This window comes from Spizellomyces punctatus (assembly GCF_000182565.1).
Source record: "Spizellomyces punctatus DAOM BR117 chromosome Unknown supercont1.2, whole genome shotgun sequence".
NCBI lineage: Eukaryota > Fungi > Chytridiomycota > Chytridiomycetes > Spizellomycetales > Spizellomycetaceae > Spizellomyces > Spizellomyces punctatus.
Genome location: NW_015971538.1, coordinates 1,995,392 through 2,006,034, shown reverse-complemented (window position 1 = coordinate 2,006,034; position 10,643 = coordinate 1,995,392). Strand labels below are relative to the sequence as shown.

Genomic DNA, 10,643 nt, shown 5'->3' with positions numbered 1-10,643 from the left:
GCTTTGGTCACTCCTACTGACGGCATGTCATTGGATGAATTGGCAACACCCAAGCCGTACACTACCAAGCAGCATATGTCCTTTTGAGACTCTGTGCATTAAAAGCTTGAATATTACAAAGTAAGCGGTTGTTCTAACAAGTAATGTAGATCCCAAAGCAACTTTGATCGATGCAATATCGAAGAATATCGTCGTTGCAAATGGATCTCCGCCGTGCTGAGTTCGACTGCGCCACTACTCATGTGATCACTTTCTTCCTGGAAGAGCCATTGCAAGCTTTGGTTTTGCCAGGACAACAAGGTTGCGTGGAAACCACCACCGAACAAGGATCACCTCGCAACATCGGCGCGCTACGGGGTTTCACTGGCCGATAGTGGAACATCCCGAGCAAGACAGACGTAGGAGAAGAGGCGGTAACGCGAAGGAGTTGAGCGGGCAGCCATCGGAGGCCGCTGGTCGGCGCGCGGCGGGAGCATTATGGAGGTAGGTTTGATTCGGTGATCTCACTCACATGGTGTGCTTTGTCCAGAACACCCGCCTTATTCTAAACAAATGTCCTTTCCAGGCACAAGTAGTGGATCACATGGCGGTGGACATTGTGGCAATGACGGCTGCGCAGGCTCTTGCTGCCGAATCCCCGCTGGTGACCGAAGCAGCCAACGCACAGGGGGTTCTTGCACAAGGAGCTACTAATGGGCACGATCTGGAGCACTACGATGAGGGGGACCATTCGGGCGATGAGCATCCGGGCAATCCGGATAATGCTAGAGATACCCAAGTCCCAACGGAATCAGACATGCGCCGACTGATGTTAGAATCGAAGGACTCGTTGGAGCAGCTCGCCCAGAAGGCTGCACAGCAAGGACCACAAGCAGATAAAGCGAGATCCATTTTGGTGACGCATTGGCTCATGGAGAACTATGAACCGTGCGATGGGATCAGTATCCCCCGACAGAATCTATATGATCACTATTGTTCGTATTGTCTCGAGCATCGGATCGATCCTGTAAACTCGGCATCATTTGGCAAGCTCATTCGGACGGTGTTCCCTGATATCAAAACTAGGCGACTTGGTACTCGTGGCAAATCGAAATATCATTATTGTAACATTCGAATTCGAAGTTCAGCAACTCCCATGCAGCGATCTGCCGAAACGACAGCTGCGATTGTTGCAGCAGCACAAGCGAGGTACGTAGTTGCATTCTCGTTAGCTTCTTTCTTCTGCAGTTAGAACTCATGGAAATCGTTGTGGCCAGAAGAGAAGCTGAGGCACTTGCTCAACCCGCAGCAGCTGGCCTCGTCATTGATCAAGACATGCTCCGTCTTCACCAACAGCAATTGGACAAGGCTTTGGTAGCCAAGATGCCAGAGCTACCTGAAATTCTTGAATCGCAGATTCCAGCGGGGATGAGTTACACAGCTGCCCGAGCACTGCTGGACGGCTACAAGGAACACTGCCAGAACATTTTGCAAAGCGTCCAGTACATGAAGTTCAACGAAGTGGAAACCATTATCAAGAGCTACTGGCAGAATCTTCCTTCTGGAGACCGTGACATTGTCAACAGCTCTGAAATCGTAGAATACGTTTGGAGATACGATTCCTTATTGTACGATGTAAGTCGACGTGAATCTAAATTGCCCTGTGTTGAACATGCAGTAACCAGTATGTGTCTGGTCCAGACTATCATGAACCTTCTACTTCCAAATGTGCTCCAAATGATGCCAATTCAAATCATACAAGCAGTGCGACAATTTGCGCGTCAACTGGAAGGGTGGATGCTGAAAGCACTTGAAGGATATTCCCAGCTTTTAACTTCCAGGAAAATTGAAGGTTTGTTGCTCGTTTCAAACGTGCTAGGATGGAGGGACTAATACGTAATCACTCTACTTTAGTGGCCAAAGTATTCATTCAGCAGCTGCGCCGACACACATCTCTTAATCATCTGGCGCAGGCAGCCGCCGCAGTTCTAGACAATCAAGATCAGGTGAATCAGATGCTGACTGATTGGAACAGAATCGATTTCGAGAACATCCGCGATCAGGCTTCCTGGGTCTGTGAATGTCGAAAAGCAGATATCATGCAAATTATGGAGATCGATTTTCGGCAATTGCTTCAGACGGGGGGAAAGCTGGAGCATTGGACAAACTGGCTGGAAACGGTCGTCAACCGCTTTTTGGATGAGTCATTAGATCCCCAGCGCTACGTTTACGTTGCGCGCCAGTTCCTCCTCAAGTGGGCGTTCTATAGCTCGTTAGCCATGCGTGATCTAACGCTACGGAGTGCGACAAGTTTTGGATCCTTCCATCTTTTGCGCCTTCTGTTCGATGAGTATATTTTTTACTTGGTTGAGCAGCGCATCGCCAACATCAAAGCGTTTGAGCAACAGACGCAACAGGCCCAACCACAAGCCCAGGGTGTAGGACAGTGGTGACGGGGATGGGATGAAGAACTGGGGTGGAGTTCACGCAACGGCATGCAATATGGCCCGTACAGTGGGAACTTGGTTATTTTTGTTTCTTGTAGAATTTAATTTTTGTTCATAGTTTTGTATACGCTACTGTTCGAACTTTTTTTGGATTCGTTCTGCTGTGCTTCTCTGGCATAATCCCCCAACTGCCCCTTCATTGTAGCATATGCCGAATCATGCTTGCCATCGTGCGGTGAACTTATTCTATGAAAACTATATACAGGTGTTCTTGCTTATTTACAAGTGCAAATCAATCTTCCTCTTCGGGTCTCTCCGCAGTTAGCGTTCCCTTGATAGCTCGGTAGTGAGCAATGGCCCTCTCTCTCTCATTTGTTATCGCTATTCGCTCCACCTCTGGAAGGGTTTTTAATTTTCGTTTCCTTCCAACAGTATTTATCACCTCAGTGTCCTTTGGCTGTGATTCCTGTTCCTTTTCTGCTCTTGCATTTTCGAGCCTTTGTAGTGCGGCAATCGCTGCGGCCTGCTAAGGTACAGAAACACAACATCAACGATACATATGGGACAGCCAGCATATACTAACTGACAAAAGCTTACATTATTGCCACGTTGCTTGGGGACAGCAGTGATAGAAGGGGGCTGCATTGCAACGGTTCCGAATTTGACATTATCCTTCCCCAATCGACGGTCGTCCTCATCATCTGAGGCTTGCCCTTTTCGCTTTGACGTTGATTTTGCCTTTCGCTTCGCCAGCCATTCCTTCTTTTTTTGTCGGGTCTTGCTGACAGATTTGACTGCAGTGTTTACGAGAGATCGAACCTTGTCATCTACACGTTTACTGTAGTCGCCCAAGGATTCGCCTGGCCTGCGATCTTCTGACTGTCATAAGCATTAGATAAAATTGGGTCAAGGTGTTCGCAAACGTATATCTGACCTGGTTATCTGAATAAAACAATAAGAACCAATCGATTTTTAAACTTGTCAGTGACAAGGTAATTCACCATTTTTCCCAGTAACATTCTTCCCTCGCTTTGAGAATTTCTCTGCGGCTAGTAGATTGCGGTATTTGCGCGGCATGTCCTTTTGAATTCCGCTGCCCTGGGTCGGTGCAAGGTCTCGAGGTGCTGCGTCTTTTGCATCCTTTGCTGTTCGAGATCGTTTTTTTGCCATTATGTGATTGTTAGATCTGGAGTGAATTGTAAAACTGCCAGCTGTTGGAAAAATAATTGTTGAACCACGTTTCCGGGTTGTCGGTCGTACGAGATCAAGTAAGCAGCTCACACCGTAATTTGAGATGTTCTTACCACCTGTCCGTGGTATTGCAAGTATAGTAACGAGGATCACAGCAGCAAGCCTATGGGAAAACACAGCAGCAATCTATATCAAATGTGTATTGGTCAGGCAAAGTGGCAATCTTGAGGGACTCTAGCCATTTTCAGTTGTCATTTTTGGGCATTATACTGTATATTAGAATGCCGCCAAAGTACAAACATACGATTGTCTGTGTCATCAACCGTTCATGCTGTCACAGCGATTGTGTAAAGTCTGGTTGAGGAGGAATCACAACCGTTTCTTGAAAAACTGAATGTTGTATAACGGTCGCGTCGTGCTGGTGCAGTGCGAACTCCTCCCAGAGCCAGCCAACATTTTCAAGAATCCCATGGCGGAAACAAAGGGTGACGATACCAATACCATTACCGCTGTAGACTACCTGTTACAGCAGGAGCAGCTCGTTCTTGAAGCTTCAGAGGTTCTACCGGTGCGTTAAGGCCCCGTCGAACTCAATTCCTATTGCCCCTCACATGCTTTCAATTCATTTGCAGGGAGTAATAGATCGGTGCTCCTTTAACGACGGATATTTGCGGCAAAAAGTGTATGCTTGCAAAACATGCCAAGCGTCCGGTGACCGTGCAGCTGGTGTATGCTATGGATGCTTGTAAGTCCTGTTCTTGGAGTTCAAATGCGGCACAATGAAGCACATCGTTTTAAGCTTACTTGTCTGATCAGTGTCTCTGTAGGTTACTACCCTTTCGTGTAAACATTAAGATGTTTTCCTCTTGTTAATATGCGGCGTATTTTCCGGCATAGTGTCATACAACGCATGAAGTTGTCGAACTCTTTTATAAAAGACATTTTCGATGTGATTGCGGAACCGCGGCAATGCCAGGTATTCAGGAACCTACTCAATTTCTAACGTCAAACCTTTCACTAATCGTCTCGAAATTTAGGAAAATGCTCTTTGCAGAAGAAAGACGGGGCAAATAACGTTGAGAACACATACAATCACAATTTTGCCGGAGAGTTCTGCTACTGCAATACTCCTTACGACCCGGAGACGGAAGAGGGAACCATGTACCAATGTATTATATGTGAAGGTGAGGCTTCTGATGGATTGATGCAAAATGCCATTTGATAACCGTCTTTTCTCAGATTGGGTACGTCATGTAGTACGCCAAATTCCGAGATTCATATGAAGGCTCATATGTTGCACGATTTCAGATGCACGATCGATGCATCGGAAAGGTATGTGAATAAATAGTTGGTTGGTACTGAATATCTGGCACGTCAATGAAACGTACTATTTCAGGACTTGGATGATGAAGTGTATTCCTCATACGATTACATCTGTCGCAATTGTGTTAGCAGACTTCCTTTCATACGGAAATATTTCGATTGCCCAAGGTTTCTCTTCATGGAAGGATCAGTAAACGAGGAAACGAAAGTCACCGATCCATCGATTCAGACTAAACGCCCGAGACATGATGACGATGAACATGTTGCTCCGAGCAAAAGACTGCGTCTAGAGGCAGAGGCCACGGGGGAAACTCTATGCCTAATTGCAGGTGCGTTTACTGGTCCAGCGTAGCGCTGCCGGGAAGGTCCTCCAACTGTATTGGTCATTAGATAAGGAAGTTCCACCGGTCCAAAACGCGTCTGTACCCGACCTATTTTGCAAGGAGGGCTGGCGTGAAGAGTTGTGTCAATGCAAGCAGGTAACCGCACGATTCTTCAGGGTAGGCGGACTTGAGCAGATGTCAATCGACACTTTGAATGTTTAGTGTCAAGCTATCTACATCGACGAAAATGTGTCCTTCATTACACTTGAGGAAGAAACATTTGAACCAGAAGAAGATTTAGATGCAGGTCTGCCTACTCAAATCATAGACAACATGAGAAATGATTACAGCCGTTTACGTACTACCTCCGCTAGATGAGTCCATCCACGATATGGGATTGAAAAGACTCAACAGCATGGATCGAGAAATGGCCATCAATGGTATGACGGTTTCGGCCGAGAACACAGTAAGATGTAGGCTGAACCTTTCCATCCAGGTGTATTGGCCTATCAGAAAATGAAGGAGGATCTGAAGAATTACCTGAAGACTTTTGCAGAGTCCAAGCAAACGGTGACAGCTGACGATATTCGACAATATTTTGCGGTACGGTAACTGAGTTCAACGAGAGTCATTTTGGTGAAAAATTAAATCCAAGCTTTTCAGGACAAATTGGAGGAACGAAAGGCAAAGTCCTGATGGAGAGTGTCCGTAAATAATAAGACAGGGTCTTTGTTTGTAATGGCTGCGCACTCGATTGTAATATGACCGTAAATGGAAGTGCAATTTGTTTCTTTTTTGGATGGACCAACGCGATTCACACGTCTGAAGAAAACGGTCCACACGCTTATTTCCCAGAACTGCGAGTAGGTTCGCACGATAGCTCACATTTGTGCTTCGTACACCAGGTATGTGGTTATCGAATAATGGTAATAGAGGTTCCAAATCCCTGCCCAAGCTAATGCCGTCGTGGTTGTAGCTCCTAGTCTTACAATGGCGCAAACAATTGTTGCGGAGGCCCTCACTCCTGAGGCACTGACTCAGCTAGCGCAAGTTCTTTCCCAGCTTGCCAGTGCTGACAATGTTGTGCGTTCTGCGGCGGAAGAGCAACTCAACACTCAGCTTGGGAACCAGCCAGATATTCTTTTGTCCGCATTAGCGCACATGACACGTCAGCATCCGGATTTGCATGTATGTATCTCCAAGTAGGGCTGTGGGCGAGTTGAGCCGAATGGTTGGCTGTGCGTACGTCGGCATTAATCATTATGGTTTGACGTTGCAGTTGCGATCTTTCTCTGCCATCCTGCTTCGCCGACTTGCGCTTAAGCAGGCTGCAAACGCCCCAAAGAATCAGAATGTCACCTATTACGTTTGGATCGGAGAGGGGCCGCGCACGTACATTCAGACCGAATTGCTGGAGTCTTTGAAGGGAGAGCAGCAATCTGTTGTACGAAGAAAGGTGGCGGATACAGTAGCTGAATTGGCAAGGCATATGCTTGAGAAAGGAAGTAAGTATGGCCGGTCGTGATGATATTAGACGTTCAGGCATTGTTCTGAAGCAAATTCTTCTCAGGTACATGGATGGACCTTTTACACACAATTTTTGACTGCGCAAGATCGCCGGCCGCAGACCATCGCGTCAGTGCCTTCCAGATTGTAGCCCAAGTACCCCGGCTCATCTCTGACACTGATGTTGCATCCATGAAACGCTCATTTGGTGCCGCCTTGCAAGACACAGCGGTCGAGGTTAGTTCACCGTCACTGGACAAATGCACTCGGTTGTATAAATGTAATATTTGGAAATGTACTAGGTTCGATTGGAGGCGTTGAATGCCTGTGTGCAGTATATGATTGTGCTTGAAGGTGCCAATCTAGCTGCGTTCAATGACTTTGTGCCACGGATGTTGGATGTAAGTCTTTTATCCATGCATTATGATGCACTCAGTGTGCTTAATGTTTTTTCTTAGGTCTTGCCGGCTCTTGTTGACCAAGACGACGAGCTTGAGAAAGCACTTGGTTACATTATCGAATTGGCGGACGTCCATCCTAAATCCATGCGCGCTGTGGTGCCTCATCTGGTTCAGTTTACTACACAAGTTATGAAAAATGAAGAAATTGACATTTCGCAGCGCCAAACGGCGTTGGAATTGTTGATGACATTGGCCGAATCTGCTCCCGCAATGATGCGGAAACATGCCGGTTTCTGCCAGTCGCTGATCCCGATCTTACTTGAATGGATGGGAAATTTGGAGGACGAAGAGAAGTGGTTCACGACGGACGATATTGAGGATGAGGATTGTGAGTCTGACGATATCATTGCAGGAGAAGCATTGGACCGTCTGGCACGAGCTCTTGGTGGGAAGGCTGTTTTGCCAGTCACTTTCTCATATATACCGACGATGTTAGCGGCCGAGGATTGGCGTAAAAGGCATGGGGCGCTGATGACAATATCTGCCATTGCTGAGGGATGCGCCAAAATCATGGAAGCTGAGCTGGCTCGCATCTTGGATGTCATTGTGCCCCATTTCCGCGATCCTCATCCTCGTGTCCAATGGGCTACATGCAATGCAATCGGGCAAATGAGCACTGACTTCGCTGTAAGTGACCTATGGTCTCCGTGCTTGATCCGCAGAAAACTTACTGCTTCACTTCGGTTCGCAGCCTGTTTTACAGAATAGGTTTGCTGATGTGATTTTGCAGAACCTAGTTCCCGTCTTGGATTACAGAGATTTCCCAAGGTGCGTAGTATGATAATCTTGAATTGTACTCAATTTCTTGCTGAACGTCTTGCGTAGGGTTCAAGCGCACGCAGCAGCCGCTCTTGTCAATTTCGCCCAAGAGGTGAAGAAGGAAGGCATTGCTCCCTATCTTCCTGCAATATTTGAAAAGCTTTTGGTTCTGTTGAACACGGGGAAGACTTACGTTCAAGAACAGGCCATTACCACAATCGCTACTGTAGCTGACAGTGCAGGGGACGACTTTGTCAAATACTACTCCGCCATAATGCCTTTGCTCCTCAATGTTCTTCGCCAGGCGACCCAGAAAGAGTTCAGGCTTTTGCGTGGAAAAGCAATGGAGTGCGCTAGTTTAATTGCCTTGGCTGTAGGCAAAGAGGTCTTTGCTCAAAATGCGGCGGAACTCATAGAATTGTTACGACAGAGCCAGGAATCAATCACTGATGCTGATGATCCGCAAAGCTCCTACCTTCTCTCAGCGTGGGCACGTATCTGCAAGGTGCTCGAAGCGGATTTTGTCCCGTATCTTCCATACGTACTGCCCCCCCTTTTGCGCAGTGCTCAGCTCAAGCCCGACTTTGCCCTGATTGACGCCGATGAGGATGAGGAGACGTTGAAGGAAAAGTATGATGAAGACTGGGAGATGCTCGTCATTGACGGACAACGAATCGGTATACGGACCACGGTATTGGAGGAAAAATGCACGGCCGTGGAAATGTTGATCTGTTACGCGAGGGAACTGGGTGCTGGTTTTGCACCTTACGTGAAGGAGGTTATGGCGATTGTTGTTCCTCTGCTCAAGTTCTACTTCCATGAAGGCGTGAGACATGCTGCTGCGGCGACTATCCCACTATTGTTTGCCTCTATTGTCAAAGCTCAATGTCGTAAGTGCGCGTTAGTTAGCGACATTTTCATTATGACGTCTAATTGTCCTCTTACATATCAGCACGTGAGGACTTTGATATTTATGCCGCATGGCATGAAGTGTGCGCAAAGATTATCGAGACGTCGAAAGACGAAATGGATCCCACTTTTCTTGCACAACTGTACACAACAATGCAAGAGGTACTTATATCTCTGTCAATGACCTGGCAATTCACAAATTTACTGGATAAAATTTCTAGTGTTTGGACGTTCTGGGTCCAAATAGCACCCCATCAAATCTCCGGGAAGATTTCGTAACTGCTACGGTTTCTCAACTTGACGATTACTTCAACAGAATAACTGAAAGAGAAGGTAAGCTGATATGGCGGAGATTCGGTAGCAGAATGCACATGATGACGAAATGTGTCCAACTTGGGGTTGATGGAGGCCACCGTCAAGGGGAATCTCCTCCCCTCAGTGTGCGGAGTATAACCTACACTTGACCTGATGCAAACAACTGTCCGGTCAAACCACGTCATGAAAATGAGGGACTATATCTAACCATATTTTCGATCCATTCAGCCTCGCGAAGCGATGTCGATCATGACGCCGAGGATGAAGAAGTTCTTCAGAACGAGGAGGAAAATGACGATATCTTCCTAGCGGAACTGTCCACCGCATTGCATCAATTCTTGAAGCAGCATCGTGAGAGCTTCATTCCGCAATTTGACCGGTTAGCTCCGTACGTCCACCGGTTCATAGTAAGTCAATTCTGCATATATCTAGTACTCTTGAACCTGGTAACCTAGATGAGTTTTTGCAGACAAGTTCACAACCCCCTGCACGTCAATGGGCCATCTGCGTGTTCGATGATGTTATTGAATTTGGAGGTCCAGAATCAGTTAGATACCAAGCTCAGTTTTGGGAGCCGATTGTGCATGCCTTGGTTGATCAGTCGGCTGAGGTTCGTCAGGCTGCTGCCTACGGGGTCGGCGTTGCTGGCCAATTTGGAGGCCCGGCCTATGTACAAGCATGTGCCGCTGCACTTCCAAATTTGTTTGCAATGATCAACGCCCCAGTTGCTCGATCGGAAGAGAACATTCTGGCCACGGAGAACGGCATATCGGCTATTGGAAAGATTTGCCATTTCCTAGGACAGAGTGGAGCATTTGACTTAAATCAGATATTGTCTGCCTGGGTTGATGCTCTTCCCATCACCGAGGATTCTGATGAAGCACCACATACATATGCATACCTACTGGAACTGCTGCAACAGTGCGTATTAAGTCAAATTGAGCATTGTATCCCGTCGAAGTACTCACCTTCTTGTCTGTAGGAATCACCCGGCAGTTCTCGGCGCTGACAATAGCAAGCTTCCAAAGATATCTCTCATATTGGCAGAAGCCCTTGCATCACCTGATCTGCTGTCTGAGCAGCCAGATCTGGTATCGCAGGTTGTTGGCATATTGCGACAACTTGTAGCGAACTGCGGCGAGGATGTGCGGGGACAATTATGGAATAGCCTTAGCCCGGAGAAGCGAAAGGTTTTGGTGGAGAAAGGTTATGTATGAACATATATGATTTTTTGTACCTAGTAGTAGATCGAGTACTGGGGCTTAGAAGGGAAGAGTAGCTAGCCCGGGTGCGACCTCTTTGTTTTTGCGTTTGTTTTTTCAATGCACATTTTCTGATATCTGCATTCTCGCATCCAACATACTATCCGGTTTGAATCAAGGCACCAATCTTCATGTGCATTTCTTCATCCTGCTTGAATCGTCTTCGTC

At 47.0% G+C, this 10,643-nt stretch overlaps 4 protein-coding genes across 5 annotated transcripts; 3 read left to right on the top strand and 1 right to left on the bottom strand.

Moving 5' to 3' along the window:
* Positions 1–89: 89 nt before the first annotated feature.
* On the top strand, positions 90–2,695 carry SPPG_01648. Of its 2 annotated transcripts, none has more exons than XM_016749967.1 (6): positions 90–120; positions 265–483; positions 566–1,188; positions 1,260–1,614; positions 1,681–1,831; positions 1,894–2,695. In XM_016749967.1, the coding sequence occupies exons 2-6, from the start codon at positions 478–480 to the stop codon at positions 2,430–2,432; spliced, it is 1,674 nt and encodes a 557-aa protein (XP_016612254.1). In that variant the 5' UTR covers positions 90–120; positions 265–477; the 3' UTR covers positions 2,433–2,695. The 2 variants fall into 2 exon arrangements, with proteins under 2 accessions (XP_016612254.1, XP_016612255.1); XM_016749968.1 differs by having other exon boundaries at positions 1,257–1,614.
* SPPG_01647 (uncharacterized protein) lies at positions 2,496–3,644 on the bottom strand. Its single transcript, XM_016749966.1, has 4 exons — positions 3,428–3,644; positions 3,361–3,368; positions 3,024–3,305; positions 2,496–2,952 (listed from the first exon to the last, which is right to left on the bottom strand). Exons 1-4 carry the CDS (start codon positions 3,594–3,596, stop codon positions 2,719–2,721), a joined length of 693 nt encoding a protein of 230 aa, XP_016612253.1. The 5' UTR covers positions 3,597–3,644; the 3' UTR covers positions 2,496–2,718.
* Positions 3,645–3,764: 120 nt separating this feature from the next.
* Positions 3,765–6,071, top strand: SPPG_01646 (uncharacterized protein). The gene is made up of 13 exons (XM_016749965.1): positions 3,765–4,185; positions 4,250–4,362; positions 4,434–4,440; positions 4,515–4,593; positions 4,655–4,801; positions 4,857–4,861; positions 4,926–4,949; positions 5,014–5,269; positions 5,331–5,419; positions 5,486–5,570; positions 5,638–5,703; positions 5,760–5,866; positions 5,927–6,071. Exons 1-13 carry the CDS (start codon positions 4,012–4,014, stop codon positions 5,957–5,959), a joined length of 1,185 nt encoding a protein of 394 aa, XP_016612252.1. The 5' UTR covers positions 3,765–4,011; the 3' UTR covers positions 5,960–6,071.
* A 17-nt stretch (positions 6,072–6,088) lies between these two features.
* Positions 6,089–10,558, top strand: SPPG_01645 (uncharacterized protein). The gene is made up of 13 exons (XM_016749964.1): positions 6,089–6,168; positions 6,240–6,451; positions 6,543–6,768; positions 6,834–7,006; positions 7,072–7,170; positions 7,228–7,857; positions 7,922–7,998; positions 8,056–8,879; positions 8,942–9,060; positions 9,120–9,231; positions 9,442–9,620; positions 9,683–10,134; positions 10,196–10,558. Exons 2-13 carry the CDS (start codon positions 6,254–6,256, stop codon positions 10,428–10,430), a joined length of 3,324 nt encoding a protein of 1,107 aa, XP_016612251.1. The 5' UTR covers positions 6,089–6,168; positions 6,240–6,253; the 3' UTR covers positions 10,431–10,558.
* Positions 10,559–10,643: the final 85 nt, after the last annotated feature.

Bases quoted from the DNA above. Each gene is read 5' to 3' on its own strand.
- SPPG_01647 (XM_016749966.1), bottom strand. From the start codon at position 3,596: ATGGCAAAAAAACGATCTCGAACAGCAAAGGATGCAAAAGACGCAGCA. The intron at 2,953-3,023 runs GTAAGCTTTTGT...TCTGTACCTTAG, and splicing joins CCAAGCAACGTGGCAATAAT to CAGGCCGCAGCGATTGCCGC.
- SPPG_01648 (XM_016749968.1), top strand. The intron at 1,615-1,680 runs GTAAGTCGACGT...TGTCTGGTCCAG, and splicing joins ACGATTCCTTATTGTACGAT to ACTATCATGAACCTTCTACT. The intron at 1,832-1,893 runs GTTTGTTGCTCG...ACTCTACTTTAG, and splicing joins AACTTCCAGGAAAATTGAAG to TGGCCAAAGTATTCATTCAG.
- SPPG_01645 (XM_016749964.1), top strand. From the start codon at position 6,254: ATGGCGCAAACAATTGTTGCGGAGGCCCTCACTCCTGAGGCACTGACT. The intron at 7,007-7,071 runs GTTAGTTCACCG...GAAATGTACTAG, and splicing joins TGCAAGACACAGCGGTCGAG to GTTCGATTGGAGGCGTTGAA. The intron at 9,232-9,441 runs GTAAGCTGATAT...CGATCCATTCAG, and splicing joins CAGAATAACTGAAAGAGAAG to CCTCGCGAAGCGATGTCGAT.
- SPPG_01646 (XM_016749965.1), top strand. From the start codon at position 4,012: ATGTTGTATAACGGTCGCGTCGTGCTGGTGCAGTGCGAACTCCTCCCA. The intron at 4,186-4,249 runs GTGCGTTAAGGC...ATTCATTTGCAG, and splicing joins AAGCTTCAGAGGTTCTACCG to GGAGTAATAGATCGGTGCTC. The intron at 5,867-5,926 runs GTACGGTAACTG...CAAGCTTTTCAG, and splicing joins ATATTCGACAATATTTTGCG to GACAAATTGGAGGAACGAAA.